Source organism: Oryctolagus cuniculus, chromosome 12 (genome assembly GCF_964237555.1).
Source record: "Oryctolagus cuniculus chromosome 12, mOryCun1.1, whole genome shotgun sequence".
In the NCBI taxonomy this organism is placed as follows: Eukaryota; Metazoa; Chordata; class Mammalia; order Lagomorpha; family Leporidae; genus Oryctolagus; species Oryctolagus cuniculus.
The window spans coordinates 67,581,855-67,603,457 of record NC_091443.1 but is presented as its reverse complement, the minus strand read 5'-3'; the positions used below and the strand labels follow the sequence as shown (position 1 = coordinate 67,603,457).

The 21,603-nt window shown below is 48.1% G+C and overlaps 1 protein-coding gene and 1 pseudogene across 1 annotated transcript; one reads left to right on the top strand and one right to left on the bottom strand.

Moving 5' to 3' along the window:
- Positions 1–7,973: 7,973 nt before the first annotated feature.
- On the bottom strand, positions 7,974–10,773 carry LOC103351222 (transcription factor BTF3 homolog 4 pseudogene; annotated as a pseudogene).
- Positions 10,774–11,814: 1,041 nt separating this feature from the next.
- PATL2 (PAT1 homolog 2) lies at positions 11,815–21,342 on the top strand. Its single transcript, XM_070054120.1, has 16 exons — positions 11,815–11,855; positions 12,149–12,239; positions 12,769–12,980; positions 13,532–13,612; positions 14,358–14,467; positions 14,911–14,985; positions 15,202–15,343; positions 16,809–16,929; positions 17,027–17,124; positions 17,323–17,376; positions 17,481–17,614; positions 17,731–17,890; positions 18,649–18,789; positions 19,557–19,654; positions 20,210–20,359; positions 21,113–21,342. The coding sequence occupies exons 1-16, from the start codon at positions 11,817–11,819 to the stop codon at positions 21,129–21,131; spliced, it is 1,725 nt and encodes a 574-aa protein (XP_069910221.1). The 5' UTR covers positions 11,815–11,816; the 3' UTR covers positions 21,132–21,342.
- Positions 21,343–21,603: the final 261 nt, after the last annotated feature.

The window sequence follows — 21,603 nt, the reverse complement described above, 5'->3', positions numbered from 1 at the left end:
TCCAAGTGATTCAAAAAACCTCACCCTTTCCACTAGACAACCACTGTGGGCAGTTTCGGAGGAGGTATTCATAAGAAGGCCTGGTGCCTTAGAGACTAAGTAAGAAGAGAAGCAGGTGCCAAGGTAAGAGAAAGTAGGTAAATGGGAACCAGTACCAGATTGTGTGGTGTTATTTTTTTTAACTGACTTTTTTTGTGTTTGTGAAAGTCATATATGCATGTCAGAAATTGGAACCACCAGAAATCCTGCAACCCAGAGGCAACCATTGTTAAATGGCATAATTTAAGGGGTTTGTGGATTGTTCCCTGCTGGGAAGTACCTCCTGGTTAGGTCTGCTTTGGGGCTGGAAATCCTCAGCCTTTTATGTTAAGTCTACGAATAAAGTCAGCAAATGTTGGTTGAGGGCAGCGTTTGTGGAAAATGTAAGTGCTGTGAGGGGTCCCAAGGAGAAGAGGACCCCAGACCATGCTGGCCTGGAGTTACTGTGTGAGCACCCCTAAGGTGTTCATGCTGATTTGCTCCTTAGATTTGAGAGCTGTTGCATAACAGGCCATAGGCCAGAGCTTCAAGTAGAACCCCAAAAAGGGTTTTTAACTGACAGCTACTAAATCAGACACCATCCAACGGAGGGAGAAAACCTCACAAAATCCATATAAGATATGCACTACTCTGCCCTACTTGAGGATGAATAAATAGGAAAACAAAAGTTAAGAGAGTTGAAGTATCCAATTGGCCAGGAAGCTGTCTGCCTCATAGGCTTGTGTGTAAGCAACGTATGATATCAATTGCCAATTAGTTTTTACTGGGGAAATCATATGTACTTTATGTAAAAAAAAAAAAATCAGCAGCACAGGAGTATGAAATCCTGATTTCTCCCAAATCTCTTAATAATAACCACAGTTTGGGAAGGATGTTGATTCTTATTTTCAAGCCAAAACATGAGTATATGACCATTGGGAAAACACAAACAATTGGAGCCTAGTTCAGGATAAATATTTGCCTGTCCAAAGTCAAGTTTACCTTTTAGCTCAAAGAACATGTTGAATACACTCAGGTGAGGGGCAGAGGATCATGGCCTATAGAGCTGCAGGTGAAGGGTGGGAGGGATTTTGCTGAAGCCTGGCTTAGTCAGAAGCTCCAATCCCCCGACCCATCACTGCCCCCAGTTGAGCCAGGCCAGCCCCAGTGTTGTGGGCCCAGCACACCTTGTGAGGATGGCAGGCTGAGTCCTGCCGGCACTGCCATTTCTGCTCTACTTCACAGATACCACACTCCAAACTGGCCAGACTACTGTTACTATACCTGCTGTTGTCAGGGTTAAAAAGGAATTGAGAGTAACAAGAGGGGTCCTCTAGCCCCCAGGACAAAGGTGTTCCAAGGCTTTGGCTTCCTTCTTAACCTGGCCTAAAAACTGCTATCATCTGCCTGCAACCTATCCATCTGGTCTCAGTGCTCACCGCAATCAAGCACTCAACAGTTGTTTACTGAGCACCTGCTAGTCTCTGGGCAAGAGCCTGGCACTGGAGAAAGTTACTCCCATGAGAAGCTCATAGACTGTTTTGTTTTTTTTTTAAGATTTATTTATTTATTTGAAAGTCAAAGTTACAGAGAGAGAGGGAGAGACCGAGAGAGAGAGATCTCCCATCTGCTGGTTCACTCCCCAGATGGCTGTCAGGGGTTGGGCCAGGCTAAAGCCAGGAGCCAGGAGCTTCTTCCAGGTCTTCCACATGGTGGCAGGGGTCCGAGGACTTGAGCCATCCTTAAGCTTGTTAGCAGAGAGGATAGGAAGTGGAGCCATTGGGACTGGAACAGGTGTTCATATGGGATGCTGGCGATGCAGGTGACAGCTTTACCTGCTGCGCCATAGCGCTGACCCCTGTGGACCGTTTTATAGGCCTATGAATAGATCATGGTATCAGGAGAGCAACAAAGTCCAGCCGTAAGCATTAAGGAAGAACATGCGGAGGACCTTGGTACCAAAGAAAAGAAGGTGAACTTTAGACCGAGAGCCAACAGAGCTGGTTTTCCCGCTTGCTTTTCCTTTTAAAGCATTTTTCGTTGGATATTTTTAAAAACCTTTCCACAAAGCTTCATTGTTTTGTTCTAACTATAGGTCAAGTATTCCTTATCTGAAATCCTTGGGACCAGAAGTGTTTTAGAGTTTGTATTTTATAGTAGTTTGGAATATTGTCATTCACGTAATGAGATATCTAGAGGGAGGAGCATGCGAGTCTAAATGTGAAAATGATTTCTGTTTCATCTCTACCTCGCTTATGTAGCCTGAAGGTGGTTTTATTCCATCTTTTTATCCATATGAGGTCAGGTATGGAATTTTCCACTTATGTTATCCTCATGGCAGTCACATAGTTACACATCTTAGATCATTTCATGTTAGGAGCTTGGGGATTAGGACCGCAATCCATACAGAATTCACAGCTATTATGAAAAGGTCAGTCAGTACAGGTAAGAGTAAAGATAAAAAATTAAAATCACCTGTTCATGCACAGAGATTAATTTTCTAATCCTTTTTACCTTTCCTGTAGGATTGAAAATGTGCAAAATGGGACAGCATGGAGAAGAGAGTGCAGAAGGGCAGAGGCTGGGCAGAGTGCGGGCCACTCCCTTCCCTCGACCTGGCCGCGACAGGTGCCGCTGCAGCCTAGGGATTCCTGGCCAGCTTGAGTGAGTCCACAAGAACCGAGCTGGCCCTGGGCCTGCAACACTGCCACCCATGCCTGCCTCAATGCTCCTGGACAGCTACTTCTACAGCCCAGATCCCTGATGGCCTCGCTGGAGATCTACTTTTCAGTTTGAGATAGAGTAAAATAGAATACTGATTTCCATCTTCCATGTCCGGAAAGCAAAACTGCAGTTTGTTTTTAAAATTTTTTATATTTTATTTTATTTATTTGAGAGGTAGAGTTGCAGACAGTGAGAGGGAAAGACAGAGAGAAAAGCCTTCCATCCGCTGGTCCACTCCCCAGTTGGCTGCAATGGCCAGAGCTGTGCCAATCTGAAGCCAAGAGCCAGGGACTCCTTCCAGGTCTCCCACGTGGGTGCAGGGGCCCAAGGACTTGGGCCATCTTCTACTGCTTTCTCAGGCCATAGCAGAGAGCTGGACTGGCAGTGGAGCAGCCGAGACTCAAACCAGCACCCATATGGGATGCCGATGCTGAAGATGGCGGTGGCTTTACCCACTACGCCACAGCATTGGCCCCAAAACTGGTGTTTTTAAACAGAGCGTGGCGGATGGAGTTCACACAGTGGAGGCTGAAGTTGGTGGTTGCCTACTCTGCTGTGACAGGCAGGACATTTGGTACCATTCCTTAAAGGGACTGTCTTTGGATTAATCCTGGATAGTACAGGAGAACAGAGCAAGAAGAGGAAGGACTATATTAAGTCACACATGGCATTGGATACGAAACCGGAAGACAGCCAAGAATCAACTTTGCCATAAAATCTCCATTCAGTAAGTGTAGTCAGAGCCAAATATTGCTTAGAGTTTTTGAAGCTTATGTCCAAAATATTCAAGGAAGCAACTTTGATAGAGTCCATTGCTGGTTCATGAACATTTCATGATCGTGGTGGTTGTCAGCCATTCACGTTTTATGTGAAACCATCTATTTGAAGATAAGTAGAAAAGTAAAATTTACCACTCCAAGCTATATAACATTGAAAGAACAAGCAGACATGTGATAAACTGCCACAGTTGTAGTCATTAATAATATCTTCCAATTTATTTTTGGGCATTGTCCTAAGTCTGAAATATGTTGACTTTTGTCTGTACAAGTAATCCTATCTATTCAATGGAACTTGCATGTACAACAGAAATATTTTGAGTTTAGGATAATTGAATGAAGCCATAGGAATAGCTGCTTTTTCCCAAATTTGGAATTTTCCTGATGTCATAGGTGATTTAAGTAAACGAACATTGAGCTTATGCAATATAAATTTGTCTTTTAAAATTTCTCTTACCCAGAAATTTCTTTCTTTTCTTTCTTTTTTTTTTTTTTTTTATTTTGCAGTCAGGACAGAAAGAGTGGAAACATGAAACAAAGTGGGGAGGAAGATGGAAAAGTCCCACGAAAGTCAAGGGAGCTGGAATTTTTTTTTTTTTTTTTGACAGGCAGAGTGGACAGTGAGAGAGAGAGAGAGACTGAGAGAAAGGTCTTCCTTTTCCGTTGGTTCACCCTCACAATGGCCGCTACGGCCGGCGCGCTGTGGCCAGCGCACCACGCCAATCTGAAGCCAGGAGCCAGGTGCTTCTCCTGGTCTCCCATGAGGGTGCAGGGCCCAAGCACTTGGGCCATCCTCCACTGCCCTCCCAGGCCACAGCAGAGAGCTGGACTGGAAGGGGAGCAACAGGGACAGAATCCAGCGCCCTGACAGGGACTAGAACCCGGTGTGCCGGCGCCGCAAGGCGGAGGATTAGCCTAGTGAGCCGCGGCCCCAGCCCAGAAATTTCTTTAAAAAAAAAAAAAAAAAAAATTTATTTATTTATTTGAAAGAGTTACACATAGAGAGGAGAGGCGTAGAGAGAGAGAGAGGTCTTCCATCTGATGTTTCGTTCACTCCCCAATTGGCTGCAATGGCCGGAGCTGCGCCGATCCAAAGTGAGGAACCAGGAGCTTCTTCCAGGTCTCCCACGCGGGGCCAGGGGCCCAAGGACTTGGCCATCTTCTACTGCTTTCCCAGGCTATAGCAGAGAGCTGGATTGGAAGTGGAACAGCTGGGTCTTGAACCAGTGCCTATATGGAATGCTGGTGCTACAGGCCAGGGTTTTAACCCACTGTGCCACAGCGCTGGCCCCCAAACAAATAAATCTTTAAAAAATATTTAGAAATAATGAAAAGAGTTTTTATACCTGTTTTTCTTTGAGATTTTTTTAAAAAAATGTTTAAATCTTAAATCTTTAAATCTTTTGGATCTTAATGGAGAATAGGACTGGGAATGGGAGAGGGAGGAGGAGGAGGGGTGGGAGAGTGGGTGGGAGAGTGGGTATAATGGGAAGAATCACTATATTCCTAAAGTTGTACTTATGAAATGCATGAAGTCTGGGCCAGCGCCACGACTCAATAGGCTAATCCTCCGCCTGTGGCGCCGGCACACCGGGTTCTAGTCCCGGTCAGGGCGCCAGGTTCTGTCCCTGTTGCTTCTCTTCCAGTCCAGCTCTCTGCTATGGCCCGGGAGTGCAGTGGAGGATGACTCAGGTCCTTGCACTCTGCACCCACATGGGAGACCAGGAGAAGGCACCTGGCTCCTGGCTTCAGATCGGCGCAGTGCGCCAGCCGCAGCACAGTGGCCACTGGGGGGTGAACCAATGGAAAAGGAAGACCTTTCTCTCTGTCTCTCTCTCTCACTGTCCACTCTACCTGTCCAAAAAAAAAAAAAAAATGCATGAAGTCTGTATTCCTTAAATAAATGGTTTCTTGGAGGGGGGGGGTAAATTTTAAAAAAAGAAAAAAAAAGAAACTGCATCTGAAGAAGTTTTTGCAAGTAAGCACCATTATTTTTCCATTTCAGTTCAGCTCAATGAACATTTACTGAGAACCTGCTCTGTTCCAGAGATCGTGGTAAGGGTGGGCACAAAGAGGAGGCTGACACGTCTCTGCTCTGCAGTGGAGGTGACCAACACAGAAACGGAATGACCACTAAGTGTGACAGGTACAATGGAAAAAAGGTGTAGGACCTCTGAGCATACCTCAGAAGAGTGCCTGATGTAGCCTGGAAGGGAGGAGGGTGTCTGAACCAGCTTCCCGGAGGAAGTAAAGCCTGAAGTGAATTTGCTTTTCCCATTGAATAACTGAAACATTAGCGTTAAGGCAACCCAATAAAGCATCCTGAATCGCCTTCCAATTAAAATCACTGTTCCTTGATAAATGCATTTTGCTTGTGATCAGATATGAGCTGAAAATATACTTCCAGTGTCATTGAAAAAAAAAAAAAAAGCAAAAACTGGGCTAGGGAGCCATCCTATTCAAGAAATGAATATAACTCCCAGACCAAGGGTGAGAAGCCCCCAGGGCAAGGAGAGAGGTGCTGGTGCTGAGGGATTAGGAGGGAGGATGCAGCACAGTCCTGGGCTCCCCGCACAGCTAAAAGCAGTTCACTGTTCCTGAATCCCAAACCACAAGGCTGGAGAGAGGCAATCAGGGTTTTATATACATATGCATATACATGTACATATACACATATATACATGATCACACACATACTTTTTTTTTTTTTTTGAGAAGCAGAGAACTACATAGAGACAGACAGAGGAAAGTCTCTCATGTACTAGGTCACTCTCCAAATGTCTGCAATGGCTAGGGGGAGTCCAGGCCAAATCCAGGAGCTTGGAACTTGATCCAGGTCACCGACATGGATGGCCAGAACACAGTTAATTGAGCCATTGCCACTGCCTCCCAGGTTCTGCATCGGCAGGAAGCTGGAGTCAGGAGACAGAACCAAAAATTTAATGTAAACACTCTGATGTGGGACACAGAAATCGTAATTGCTGGGCTGAATACCTGCTTCCATGGGTCAGATCTTAAAAGGCCTTCTAGACTGGACAGGGGATGAGAACCCACCGAGGTGCTTTACGTCTCGAGGGGTCTGATCTGAGAAAAGGACTTGGAAGTCATCAGCACTGAGTTGGGAGTAAAATGTGAGTAAATGAGACTGCCCAGGGACCCCAGGTTGTAGAGGACTTATCCTTCTGAGGACCTTTGATCTCTTTGAAAATGTGAGGGAAGCTAAGGATTGTCTCTCCAGAAAAATGTTCAAGTCAAAAAAACACATGAATACATACAGAATTTCAGGGGACTCTCAGATTAAGAACTTTTCGGGGCTAGTGCTGTGGCGTAGTGGGAAAAGCTGCCGCCTGAAGCACCAGCATCCCACATGGGTGCCGATTTGAGTCCCGGCTGCTCCACTTCCAATCCAGCTCTCTGCTATGGCCTGGGAAAGCAGTAGAAGATGGCCCAAGTCCTTGGGCCCCTGCACCCACATGGGAGACCCGGAAGAAGCTCCTGGCTCCTGGCTTCAGATCGGCACAGCTCCAGCCATTGCTGCCATCTGGGGAGTGCAAGGTGTCCGGTGCGTAACAAATCTTCCCAGGCATATGAATCAATTAATTCACAAGCTTTTATTGGGATTCCGCTCCCGGGCAAGGTTCCCTGGTCCCAACAGAGTGGAGACGGGGGAAGTCGCGCGTCAGAGGTTGGGAGGGCTCCTTTTATAGACACAGAGCATAGGGGTTAAAGGTTGAGGCAGGTCTGATCCTCATTGGTTGACCTTTAGGCACCTGTGGGGACCTTGACAAGGACTTTTCTTCCCCGGAAGTACAGGTAGGGACTCCCCATTCCCGGAAGTGTAGGCCTTCTCTCCTTGCGGATTCCAAAGCTACCAGAGAGTAAACCAGCGAATGGAAGACCTATCTGTCTCTCTGTCTCTCTCTCTCTCTGTAACTCTGCCTTTCAAGTAAATAAATAAATCTTAAAAAAAAAAAAAAAAGACCGAATCATTTCTTTTATACTTACAGCTGAAAAATCACTAGTAAAGGTGCTAAAAATAGGTTCTAAGGAATGGCGGATAATGGTATCTGTAAATCTTTTTTTAAACCAAGAAGTATTTCAGGGTGGTGTCTAGATAGAAGTGAGGGTATGGGACTTGTTTCGTTTGTGTGTGTGTGTAAAGATTTATTTTCTGAGGAAAGGAAGAAGATGAGTAGAACCATTATCCAATTTGCTCTCCACTATATGCACACACACCCATATGCATCCATATGCATGCATACACTAAGAATGCAACAGAAACACAAGTTTTTCACCAATATTTCATATTTTAAACCAAAGAATAGATTCTGGGAGGAAACGTAAAATAAAATAACCCCAAAATTCTGAATAAATAGCATTATATATATATATAAATACATTCATTTAGCAGAACTAGTAACAGGTGATATCCACTGTGTCTGTACAACTGTGGAATCACAAAGCTAGTTTAGTTCTGGCTTCATTCTTTGATGCCTCATCAAAATTTTCTCAGAGATCTAGAACATCCTCCTCCTCCTCATGTCTTCTGGTGTGGGTGCTTTGGTCTCTAACACGTGACATGGCAGCTGTCCAACTGACTTCCTAAGGCGTGTGAAGCTGTCAGCATTCCAGGCAGCACCTCTGTGCTTGGTTTGGCTTCCACATAACCAGGAATTGAACAGGTGTTGGTGGAGAGAGAAGCTTGGACTTCGGGATTGTTGAAAGGAAAAATGTCCCGTGGTCTTTAATCCTGCCCCCCTCTCCAATACCAGCTATAGTTCACAGCGGGTTGGTTGGTTCATTTTTAAGGGAACTCTGAGGTCTTTGCTCATTTCCTGTAGCTGTTTTAGATAGTGGCTTCTTCTTTCTCAGAGCTGTACCCTTGCCCCTTCTCCAGACCTGAGCCCAGGTTTGATTCCTGTTTTTCATACTGTTGGTAAATCTGAAGCAGAACAGTTTCTGCAAACCAGCCCGTGGCAAGAGCACAGTCTAGGGGACTTGTCTCAACACTGTGTTGGCAGAGCGCTAGCAGTAAGTTGGAAAATTGTCACTTATCCAAGAATCGAGGGAAGCCTGGCTGCTGAGAGTAGAGACAGAAGTTGTGTAGAGGACTTGGGGACATGGGTTTTTGTTTGTTTTGTTATAAAGATTTGTTTATTTATTTATTTGAAAGGCAGAGTTAGAGACACAGGAGAGAGAGAGAGAATCTTCCATCTTCTGCTTCAGTCCCAAAATGGTCACAATGGCTGGGGCTGTGCCAGGAGCCAGGAGCTTCTTCCAGGTTTCCCATGTGGATGGCGGGAGCCCAAGCACTAAGGCCATCTTCAACTGCTTTCCCAGGTATACTAGCAGGGAGCTGGATTGGAAGTGGAGGAGCTAGGACTCAGTGGGATGTGGGGTGCCGGCATTACAGGCAGAGGCTTAGCCTAGCCTACTACGAGCAGGGCTAAGGGACAGCGAAGCACTCTGGGCCTGGAAAAAGTGCAGAGCCTTTTCCGCTGCCAGGCTTCAAGGGCCTCGAGGAGAAAGCAGATCCCAGATTCCAGGGAGAGAGGCTGTTGTTCGGAGGGCTGCCACACCACAGCACACACGACACGGCTGTGCCCCTCTCTGGCCAGGCAGCCTGGGCCGTCTCCCGGTTCTGCTCACCCCTCTGTCCCTTACCCTTGCCTTGAAGTGTTAACATCCAGCTCTTACTAGTCCCAGGGTATTCTGCTAATCCTTGTGATTTCACTGTATCCCTTCTCCACCTTTACAAATTACCTCCTGATTAAATTCTACTCAAATTGCCCAATGTGAATGTAGTCTGTTTTTGAAGAAACTCTGACTTGGGACCGGCACTGTGGCACAGTAGGCATCCCATATGGGCACCGGTTCTAGTCCTGGCTGCTCCTCTTCCAGTCCAGCTCTCTGCTATGGCCTGGGAAAGCAGTAGAAGATGGCCCAAGTCCTTGAGCCCCTGCACCCGCGTGGGAGACCGGAAAGAAGCACCTGCTCCCAGCTTCAGATTGGCGCAGCTCCAGCCATCACAGCCATTTGGGGAATGAACCAACAGAAGGAAGACCTTTCTCTCTGTCTCTCCCTCTCACTGTCTGTAACTCTACCCCTCAAATAAATAAAATCTTTAAAAAAATACACACACAAAGATTAAAAAAAAAAGAAACTCTGACTTAATGTATGGTTCTTGAAAATATTAATAAAATAGATGAACTCTAGAAAGGAGCAAAAAGGAGACAGTAAGAAATGATAGGAATAAAAAGAGACAAGGCACAGATACAGCATGGATTTTTAAAATTCTCATAAACTATGAACAGTTTTATGCGAACAAATTTGAAAACTTAACAAGAAATGGACAAATTCTTAGGTTTCTAACAATAAAATAGACTCAAGAATAAATTAAAAACCAGAGTAGATCTATAGCCATTAAACAAACTGAAATAATGGTTTAAAAAAATCTCCCCATACAATCAAGGCAGTTTTATTTTATTTAGGTGTTTAATATGGCAAACAAACATTTTATAATGTATTTTTAATCTGGTTCTACAGTCCTGTGTACTTGTCCACACTAATGCTATGGCAAGTTCTAAGAAGCCATGGGAAGCATCTGTTTTATTTGCTGTTGTCCCTCAAGCATGCCACAATCTTGCCTTAAACTTTGCCTAACTATGGCAGGAAAGCTAGAAAACCTAGGAGATCAGTAGACATCTGAGACTTCAGCCAAGGGTAGAGAACTTTCACAAAAGCTGTAGCTCCCAAGTGAAACTTCAGGCAGGCCTGTGATGTTTTTTCAAATTTCTTTCAAATTTATTTACTTAAACACTTTTTTTGAAAGGCAGAGCAAGAGTGAGAAGGAGAGATGAAGATCTACCTTTTATCCACTGTCCACTCCCCCAAAGCCTGCAATGAAGCCAGGAGCCAGGAACTACTCCCATGTGGGTGGCAGAAACCCTGAAGTACTCAAGTCGTCATCTGCTGCCTCCCGAGCATATTAGCAAGAAGCTGGATCAGAAACAGAGGCAGGACTTGACCCCAGGCACTCCAGGATGGGCTGAGGCGTCCCAAGTGGCTGCTCAACTCTGTGCCCCAACACTCACCGCAGGTTGTGATCTTAAAACAATGAGCCCTGGATCACCTGCTTCGGTGCTGATACAGGGAGTCCCTTCGGAATGAAAGACTGCTCACAGCAATGTTTCTCCCTGAGGCCTGGCCTCTGCGAAAACCCAATGAAACACTTCTGGAACACTAAATTCACCATTTGGGCTTTTTGTTAATGATGCCAAAGTTGATTATTAGGAAGTTCTTAGGAGAAACAGCAGAGTAACATTACCGGCAAGGCTAAAAAAACAATTCAGATCTTGGAAGTTTGTCAGTAACTTTCAATCTATTTAAATTTGTTCCCTTCCTCATAGAGTTCTGGCCTGCAGCAAAACTTTGGAAACAAATATTTCCCTTTAGAGGCACCAGGAATTGTGGCCTTGTCTATGGCCCTAACTTGCATTTGGATGTAGAGAAATCATCTTAGTTTTCGTTTCTGTTCAGAAGGTCCACAAAGTCACGCAGGTGTTAGCGGAACACAGGATGTGGGCACGCAGGTGTTAGCTGAACACAGGACCCAGGATCACTCAGGGGTTCGATGAGGCTCAGGTGGTTTTAGGTTTTGCCTACTAACAGTAGTGAAGCACTTGCTTTTGTTGTTGTTGATTTTTTATTCCTGAGCTTCCGTCACAGCAGCAAGAAAATACAATATTGTTGTGTATCTCGTACAAAAGTGTTCTTTACTCTGGAATATCCAGTTGTTGAATTCAGTAGTGTTCCTCATCAGTGAGAGCTGGGTGGCAGACTGAAGCTCCTGTGGCCCAGCACGGGGCAAGGCAGGCATCACCAGGTGGAGCTGGGGGAGCAGCCAGGGCGCTGTCCTGAAGCTCCCAGAACTTGGTGGCAAGACAGCCTCCTCGAAGACCCACCCAGGAATTTCCTGTCCAGTGATGTTGGAGCAAAACCTGGGGATTACATGGAATGCAGCCTCACAGAGTTCCTGTGAAAGGTGTGGGCAAGAGGGATCCTCTTTTTAAATATACGCAGCCAAATATCAGTCCCAATACACTATACTCACAACCTTGGTTAACAGTGCAGCTTCTTCCTCTTCCCTCATTAAGGGTTTCCTTTATCGTTACATTACATTCTCATCCTTCTACCAAGACTCCGTGACTGGGGGGTGCTGGCCCTTTAACGGTGAGCAGGGGAGGAGCTGAGACTCTTAAAGTCAGGGGCAGCTGGCAGGCGCTGGCCCAGGCAGCCATGGCTCATCCAAGCAGGAAGGACAGCAGCAGTCAGGCGGTGGGTGTCAGCAACAAGATGTCACTGCACCCACGGCGGCTGCTGGTTTCCACGTGGAAAGTGCTTCCCTTCCGACTCTGTCCTGGCCCCTTGGTCTGTTCCTCTGTTGAACAGCTCCCTGGAGCTGGGAGGGTGAGGGCTATGGTCTGAGAGCCCAGATGCTTTCTTCCTTGAGACTTTGGGCCAAAAAATTCTCTGCCCACCTGGTGGGGAGGTGACCATGCCTGTGTTAGGATGCCAAGCGCTCCTCACGGAGTGGGGAGGAGGGTGTCCCTGAGTCTTCCCTGTCTCAGGTTTACCTTCCAGAGGCTGATAATGCTGTCTCCCTGGAGGACATGGCCACGGAGGAAGCCCACCAGCCTGCCAAGATGAAATGCCTTGAAGGTATGGCCAATCAGGCCATGGCATCTCCGTGAACAGGCCTGGGGTGCAGAGGGCTGCGAGTCTGCGGTAGCCATGGCCCTGGGCCTTCGGAATCGCTGGGTGTGATTCCAAGCTCGTGGACTTGCCGTTGACGCCATGCAACTGAGCTCGCTCTCCCGGAGCTCCTTTTCCTCACCAATGTAGTAAAACCGACAACAGCCTTGGCAGCCTCGTATGACTACTGAGTGACCAGAAACATGTAAAATACTTAGCACACAGCAAAAACTGGGTCGGGGCAGCTGGAACTTGATTTAAAAGGCAACAGAAAAAGCCACTGGTTGGGAGAGGGCAGGTGGAGAATGAAGACATCTGAGGCTGCCAGGCTCCCCCTGCTGGAGCAGGAGGTGGGGGTGGATTGGGGCGCCCTGAGCTGGGGAGGCTGGGGACAGAGCAGAGGCAGCATGGGAAATGCTCGTGCACAGTGCTGCTGGGTAGCAGTCACTCTGCCTGAGACTCCGCACACCTGAGCTCCCATCTTCCTGCCCCACAGGCCCACACTTAAGTCAAGGGCTAGGCCAATCCCGTGGACCCTTGGTTCCTGAGGAAGAGCCGGTGTCTGTCTCCCAGCTGGAAGAAGAGAATGAAGAGGAAGTAGAGGAGGAGGTGGAGGATCCAGACCTGGCCCGGAGTCCAGAGGAGGATGGGAAGGAAGAGAGTGACCCTGAGGATCTGGCTGCAGTCCGTGCTGCCCATAACACGCAGGTAGGGCAGCAGAAGGAGTGAGAGGGTGCCTTGAGCAGTCTGCAACTCACACACTGGTGCTGAACATTCCCCTTCGACACACCTGTCTTAGATCTTAGTTTCATGTGTTTCAGGTTTAAACCCAAATTGGGGACTCACTCCTCCCCTCGTCCTTGGGTCTCCTACTTAGTTTCTAGGGCCATCACCCTAAAACAGGTCCTAGCAGGGCCTTGATCCCAGTGGTCAAGGGGTCTAATTTGCTTGCCCCTGTGTCTCAGCAGTGCAGGCTGCTTCCCTGGGTTCTGACAACCAGTGGGGATAAACAAGGGCTCCTATGTCACAACACAGACCTTCCCTAAACCTCCTCCTAAGGCCCTAGTCTTGCTTCCTCCAGGGGGAAGGACAAGCTGGCCCAGTTAACTTTGTGAAGGAGCCAGGTCTTCCTCTCCTCGGTGGTGGAAAGGGCTGGCCCTGCTGCCCACCCCCTGCCCCCAATCCTCGCAGACACAGGTGAAAGTAGAAGCTACCACAGGGGCCCACTCAAGCCAGGGTTTTCTCCTCTCCCCTTCCAGAGAGGTCTGCCCAGCTACCCTGGAGTTAAGGCCCCTGGTGTTCTGGGATTGCCACCTGCCTGCATGCACTTGATGGGGCAGGTGAGTCTGCTGCCACCCCCATTCCCGGAGAGGGTATCTGGGCACTGGGGAGGAACCCATCGCTGAGCGTGCTGCGAGTCCCTCGTTTCCCTGATGGTCAGTCTGCCCTTGACCCTGCTCTGGAGACAGCATGGAAAGTGGGTGTCATTTCAACATGTAGAGAAGGTTAGAAAGTGACAGGTGGTGTCACCTAGCCAGGGGCATGGGTGGACTAAATAATGTGGCGATGAGTGACTTTTCCCCATGAAAAAAATGGAGAGCCCTACTCCCACCTTAGAAAATATTTCACAGATGAACAGCATGTGCTTAGCTCTGGAAAGATGCCGTGCCCTTCAATTAACTGCATGTTGGAACGTAGCTTGGGGTAGAGGAACCCCAGGACCAGGAGAACACATGAGCACTGCCCTATTGGCTGAAGACACACAAGCCTGAGAGGGGACCACTTCAGAGGGCAGTGAGAGGCCTGGCTTCCCAGGAAGTAGGAAGAGGCACCCGCCGCTGACCTTGTCAGGGACTGAAGAAATGCTTGCTAGGAGGTAACAAGCAGGACCACTGTCTGAGAACCTCACAGCTGTCTTGGCAAAATGTTGCGCGAAGTTCTTGCAGGGAAAGGCAGCTGAGAACACAGAAGCAGCAAAGGAACTGGGCCTTGGCAGCCAGAGCAGCTTTCTCTTGGTGGAGACGGCTCTTCTCGCACCTCCCGGCTCCTCTGCCCCTGGGTCACCTGTTGCCAATCCCTTTGCAGCCTGCACTTCCCAGTGCCAGCCCGTCAGCACGACATTTTGGACCTCGACTGGCCACGCCAGACCCAGTTCTCCTCTGCGGCCCGCTGACCTCTTGTCCCCTCAGATCCAGGTACTGGTTTGGGGTCCCGGGGTCTAGCACAAGGCATACTGAGTTCCAGATGAGAGGTCTGGGGGCGGGGGTGGCCCTCTGCCAGTAGCCACAGAAAAATCTACTTAGTAATAGAAGTCAGATGAACAGTCCAGTCCTTCTCCCTCGTGGATAAGGAAATGTAGCTGCAGGAGAGAAAAATGTATTTGAGGTCAGATAGCATGAGGCACTAAGACTCAGAACTCTGAGTAGCCAGGCCGAGAGTCCTGCAGCCAGACCTCAGGAAAACACATCTTAGGGGCAACGTGAGCCCTGCTGGGCTGGACCTGTGGTGTTTGCATGATGATTTTGGGGGTGGTATAGGCACAGGTGTGAGTATTCCTTAGATACCCACTGGAGCTTCCCCAGGCAAAGAGGTAGGGGAGTGGAGCACTTCCTTCCACCAGCCCCAACTTATTTTTCAGTCTTCACAGTCATCTGACCCAGCTCCACCCTCAGCACCGACGCATCTTGGAGCAGCAGCAGAGTCGAACACCAAGGTGAAGCCTGGAGGAGGGAGCAGGTTTGAGAGGAGCCGTCGGCATGCTGGCTGTTCCCTCCAACCCCTGTACAGTCGGCGGGGGGGGGGGGGCCCTGGGACCTCCACCCACCTCTGCACGCTCCCATCCTTCCCAGAGCTCCACCGCCTACTCTGTACTCCAGGGAAGTTGAGGGGGGAGTGGGAGAGCCTAAAGGGACATTGCTCCTGCTTCAAGTCCCCCAGCAAAGAAGCCCTGGTCTCAGCAGCCAGACCCCTATGCTAACCTCATGACCCGAAAAGAGAAGGACTGGGTGATAAAAGTGCAGATGGTTCAGCTGCAGACTGAGAACCCCCGCCTGGATGACTATTACTACCAGGTGAGCCCGAGATGCCAAGCTCTGCCCCCACAGGCCCTCTCCCCGCCTCTCCCCAACTCAGAGCAGCTGTGTGCCAGGTGGCTGAGACGATCACCACAGATGCCGTGGTTCTAGTCGGCATCCCAAACTTGAGCCCTTCTATTAGACCCATCAGCCAGGTGGGGTTGCGCCAAACTCCATAAACATGCTCAGGTTCTATCGCCACCTTTTAATGAGTCTTCCCTATACACCCTGGAAACAGGGACTTTGTCACAATTGTACACTTTGGTAGATCCTAGAAGTGTGTTAAAATATTTGTTGACCTTTGACTTTAGGAAAAGACAAATTTTATGTGTTTGAAGCATGCAGTGACAGGGAAAGATAAAGATCTTCCACCTGCTGGGTCACTCTCCAGATGGCTGCAGTGAAGCCAGGAGCCTGGAACTCCAGGTGTCTCATATGGGTGGCAGGGATCCAAGTTCTTAGGCCACCTTCCTCTCCCGTCCCAGGTGCATTAGCAGGGGGCTGGATCAGAGATGGAGCATCTGGGACTCAAACTGGTACTCATGGGATACAGGCTTTGGAGCAGCAGCTTAACTCACTATGCCAGAACTCAGCCCTTCCCTTTGACTTTTATAATCTGATGATGAAGATTTTATACATAGTGAGAATCAATTTGAGCAAGTGCTGGCACACATTTTGACTTTTTCCCTCAGCTTCCTACTCCTTTATTTATGGAGCAAGTCTTGGGCTACAGGTTTTGGTTTTGTCCAGGCTGTGATTCATTCTCATGAGCTCCCTGCTAATATCCCCACCTGTGGAAACACTAATTTCGTTGTTTCCACAACACCTCAAAATGCTGCCGCACTCCCCCACCCCCGCACTTCTGCCAGGATCACTGGACGTGAAATAGCTTTCACGCTGTGGCCTGCTTGACATGGCTTCTAAATGAAGGCATTGCATTCAAGTCTTGACCTGTAGTCAGTGGCTGTATTAGTTCAGGATTTCTCTCAACTTGTTTTAAAAGGATGTTAGAACTCCCGAATAAATCCACAGAAGTGGATTTATTTATTAGAACTACTTCTGTGCCTAAAGCTGCTGATAGCCTTGGTGTCATGAGAACAGGTTTGAGAAAGCACAGGTGGGAGCATGAGGGTTAAAATAGAGTATAGGTGTGTACTGTGTGTGTACACAGACACAGCCAATGTAGGAAGGTTGCAGAAAGTGGGACAACTTAGTGCTTCACTCTCGAGCCTGTTATATCTGGTGGTGGTTGTCGGCTCTTGAATTATCTGGTTTGAGAATCCCAAGGCAGGTGACATGGAGTTTCAGGCCCTTAAGGATAACTGGTAAGAGGGTCCAAGGTGATAGGGTAATTTCTGAAATGTGCTGTAGGCAAGGATATTTTAAGAGTTTGTACTTGAGAATCTTAGACTCCCAAGTTCAGAAGATGAACATGAAGTTTTCCCATTTTATGAACTCCCAGGAATATTATCGGAAACTAGAGAAGAAGCAGGCAGACGAAGAGCTACTTGGACAGAGGAACAGGGTTGAGTCGCTCAAGCTGGAAACGCCTTACATACAGAAGGCAGAGGTTTATGAGTCAGGTAGGACCTGGGCTGAGCTGCTGGCCTGGGATAGACAGCTGAGTGCAGAGGGTGGGAAGGGGGGCAGAACGTGCCTCTTCTGACCCCTTTCATGCAGTGGTTCGAATTGAGGGTTCTCTGGGCCAAGTAGCTGTGTCGACGTGTTTTAGCCCTCGCCGAGCTATTGATGCTGTACCCCATGGAACTCAAGAGCAGGTAGGGGCATTACCTCCCTAGGGTTCTGTTTTTCTCTCTCCTCAAAACACTGTCACGTTTGAGTTCAGACTATGACCTTAAAGCGAGGAAGCTGTGAGATGGGGCTTTGTCTAGCCTTTCCAGCTTGATTCCTAACTAGCTTGAGGCCTTGGCCAATGCTGTGACATGACTGATGGACAAGGAGCTATTTTCTCCCAGGATACTGGAGCTGCAAGCAGTCAAAGGCTTCGCCTATTGCACCGGATTGAGAAGGTGAGATGTCAGCTCCTTGGGAGTGAGTTCTTGAGTTACCCTGAAGAAAGAGATATTGTGCACATGCAGCTCTCTTCCCCCTTTTCCCATCTGCAAATTCCAAGATGTTCCTGCAGTTACTGGAGATCGAGGAGGGCCGGAAGGATGGGTCCTCACAGCCCTGCCACTCTGAGCAGCACAGCAACCAGGTCGAGAAGCTCTTCCAGGCGCTAAAGACCCAGGAGCAGAACAACCTGGAGTGAGTATGGGAGGATCAGCGAAGACATTGGCTTTGCTCCTCCTGCCTCCCCGCATCCCCTTCCTGGAAGGCAGCCCTCTTTGCGTGCAGAAAACGCTCTGCTCTCTCCCTCGCAGGGAGGCAGCAGATAGCATCCTGCAGGTGCTCTCCGTGAGGAAGGGGAAAGCCCTGGTGGCCCGGCTGCTGCCCTTCCTGCCCCAGGATCGGGCTGTCAGCCTTCTTCTGGCTATCACCCGCCACCTGCCCATCCTGGTCCGGAGGGATGTGACTGACCAGGTACCGTGGCACTGGGTCAAGAGGATGGCCTCCTGGATGGGTTAGGAATGTTGCCTCCCCTTCATTCCCCACTGCCCAGAAAGACGAGCAGCCATGCTGGGCAGTGAGGGGGCAGCCCTCAGGTAAGGAAGATACAGGACAAGCTACTGTAAGAACAGAGGATCACTTTCAGGTACAATGAACAGACAAGGTTGTGTGACACACGTGTGCTGTGGCTGAGAGAAGATAAGGGCTCCCTGGTGAGCACTGAGCCCCATACCTATTTTTGTTTAATATTTGAAAGGCAGAGCGCTAAAGGGAAAGAGCTTCTATCTGCTGGTCCACTCCCAAAATGACTGCAACAGGCCAGGCCAAAGCCAGAAGCTGCAGATCCATCCTGGGCTACCACATAGGTGACAGGGGCCTGAGCACTTGGACAATCTTCTCCCTGCTTTTCCAGGAGCATTAGCAGGGAGCTGGATCAGAATCGGAGAAGCTGGGACTTGAACCAGCAGTCTGATAAGAGATGTTGGTGTTGCAAGTAGCTGCTTAACCCAGCACTACAGTGCCAGAATCCCTTATCTGCTCTTCCCAGGAGGGCACTGTAGGACAAGTGGGTGCTGCGGGATTCTGGGATAGTCCTCAGTGATAGGCCCTGGCAAGGAACCTGACCGAGACGCTGCCAAAGGCGGGTTATTGAGGGAAGGGGACGGAGGCAGGGTAGGAGGAGGTGAAGCTGTAGTGGACTTGGGGAGAGGTGCTTACTGACCTTCTTGCAGGCCCTACACATGCTATTCAAACCTCTGGGCAAATGTATCAGTCACTTAACCTTCCATGAACTCCTCCGAGGACTTCAGGGACTTCTGTTGCTACCACCCGGCTCCTCGGAGCGACCACTCGCCATGCTGCTTCAGAATCAGGTAACACTGCTGGGAGGCTGTTTTCTTTGCACAGATCGGTCACTGGGAAGGAATATGCGAGAATGTTCGAGTCCCTCTACAAGTCTCATGCTTTGCAGTGCTTGTCAGCTTCTAGTGAGCCAGGGCTCACCTGGAAGCGCTTGTTCGACACAGGTTCCTTGATCTCAGCTCCAGAGATTGAAGCGAGAGGTTGGGCTGAGGCCTGTGCAGCTGCCTTTCTGACAGGCTCCCTGCTGCTGCTGGTATGAGCGTCTAGAGCAGATGTTTCCAAGCTTGGGAGTGTCCCTTGTAGTGAAAAACCTGGAGCCATAGCCCCCATCTGTGTGTCCATAAATCCCATGCTCCTGTATGTAATGCTTAGTAATATGAGCTATATAGTAAACACCAGATAGCAAGTTTAAAGGATGAGACTCTAGTGTGAAAGTACTAAGATGGTCTTTGACTAGCCAGTGGATTCTCTTGGGTACTTAGAGGAAGTTAAAGAAGTGCTTCTTCAACTGGGGCCAATTGGACCCCACTTCTTGAATCCATTCGTCATCTATTGACTGGGGCTGGAACCTAGGAATGTGCATTTAATCTGCTCTCATGGTCAAGGAAAAGTTCAGAGCAGTGACTGCTTTGGAAGGGCATTGGAGAGCCCTTCAGCCAGCCAGGGTAGAGCCTCACCTGTCCCGGGGGCCTTGGATTCCATCTGTCAGTGTGACCCTGACCATCAGCCAGAAAGATAGAGCCAAGGAAGCACTGGTGACCTCCTATGTCACTTGCAGTTTGGAATATCTTTACTCTATGCTCTGCTGAGTCATGGGGAGCAGCTGGTATCCCTGGATTCTACTCTAGAGGAACCCAACAGTGACCACACAAGTTGGTAAGATCATAAAGGCCTTGTTTATTTCAGTACTCCTGGGATGTGTAGGCTGAGCCAAATGGGATTATTACCTGAGTAGTATATTCAAGTACGGTGGAGGAGGCTGGGCAGCAAGAGGAGAAATAACAGCAATAGATGTTTTGTACATATGCCGCTGTCTTTGCTTTTTCTATCTTTATTTCTCTTCACCTCTTTCTTTACAGTCCTAGAATCTTGGTTTCTCGTGGGAGGCATTGCAACGTAATTTGGAGTCAAACAGTTAGATTTGAATTCTGTCACTTGATGGCAATGTAACTGTGGGGGCCAGTTATATCACTGCTTAGTCGTTGCCATATGTGTAACTAGGGATGATGGTATTAAGGTCTAGATTTCCTAAGATTAAATAAACCATTGTAAATCATCAAGCATTGCTTGGCCCATACCAAATGTACAAATAGTACTTAAGTGTTAACTGGGGTGAGGGGGTAGTGTTAATGGTGGTAAATGGATAGTGAGTCTTGCCCACCCCCCAGTCTGTTTCCTACATAAATGATAAATTGCTTCTCTGCCTTCCAGGACAGACATGGTGGTTCTGATTGCCTGGGAGATAGCCCGAATGCCTACAGCCTCTCTGGCAGAACCACTAGCCTTCCCCAGCAACCTACTTCCCCTGTTTTGTCACCACGTGGACAAACAATTGGTTCAGCAGCTAGAAGCCAGGATGGAGTAAGTGAGGGCAGAAAAGAGATTCCAGACCCATGTTAAGCCCAATCTAGGTTCTGTCACTTGCCTCCCTATTCTATTTCAAACTATCAACATGGAGGATAATGTGGTTCAGAAGTAGTACTGGGCATGCTGGCATTTACTCCAGGTCAAAAGTCTGGCCAAGTTAGCAATCCTGTGCCCTGTTCCTTCAGCCAAATCTTATTTCAAGGTACTTCGCAGCACTAAGCTAGTTGGAGGCAAGAATTTAAGAAACACCTGAGAGACCACTACTTAAAGTTACAAGGGGTCATCAAAAAATTAAAATGCTTAGTGTGAAAAATACTCAAGAATTTCAAAATCCTATGCCAAAATAAACTTCAAAAAAATTTTTTTACTTACTTTAAAAGCAAAGATGCTGAGGTAGATGGGCATACCAGTTGCTGGTTTATTTTCCAAATGTCTATAACAGGTCCTAGGCCAGGCCAAAGCCAGGAGCCCAGAACACCATCTGGATTCCTCATGTGAGTGGTAGGGATCCAACCTTCTGCCTCCCAGGGTGAGCATTAGCAGGAAGCTGCAATCAGAAGTGGATCTTGGACTTGAACCTTGGCACTGTAATAGGGGATGCAGTGTCATGCCAAATGTCTGCCCCTAAATTTCACTTTCCAAGCCTCATAGCAACATGAATACTATGAGGTCATTGACTAGAAACTGGCATGTATTATTGACCTGTAGAATGGAATTGCTGGCAGTTGACATTTGTTCTCTTCACAGGCTTGCCTGGATCTACTGATCAGTTCTGGAATATGCAGACGTGGAAAGCTCAAGCATGAGGTGGTAGCTGTATGAGCTAGGTCTATAGGGATCCAGAAACTCCAAAGACATTTCTTAGGCCTTTAGCATGTGGAGGTCCTTCCCCAAAACCTATTCATATCCTTTCTTCAAAAACCTATATAACATGCCTAAAAAAGGCATAACAATGTGTAATTAAAGAAATAACAGAACGATGTGTTAACGTGTTTGTAAGGCAGGAGCTATAATGAAGACCATCTTGAAATGCTCTAAGAATGTTCTAAAGGAGTGTAACATTGAAACTGGCTTCAATGTCAATTTTTATAAACAGGAAATAGCCCATGCTAAGAGGACTGGGTGTAAACAGCTCCCCCGGAATAGGAAATGCTTTGTTTCCTTTTTTGACAAAGCCATTCAGAATCTGCTTCTTTCGTCTACTGCTTACGACCATGGACCACATATCCCTGAGAGGA

Coding starts and splice junctions, on each gene's coding strand:
- PATL2 (XM_070054120.1), top strand. CDS start 11,817: ATGGCTCATCCAAGCAGGAAGGACAGCAGCAGTCAGGCG. Junction 17,891..18,648: donor GGAGGGATGTGACTGACCAG/GTACCGTGGCAC, acceptor ACCTTCTTGCAG/GCCCTACACATGCTATTCAA. Junction 18,790..19,556: donor CCATGCTGCTTCAGAATCAG/GTAACACTGCTG, acceptor TGTCACTTGCAG/TTTGGAATATCTTTACTCTA.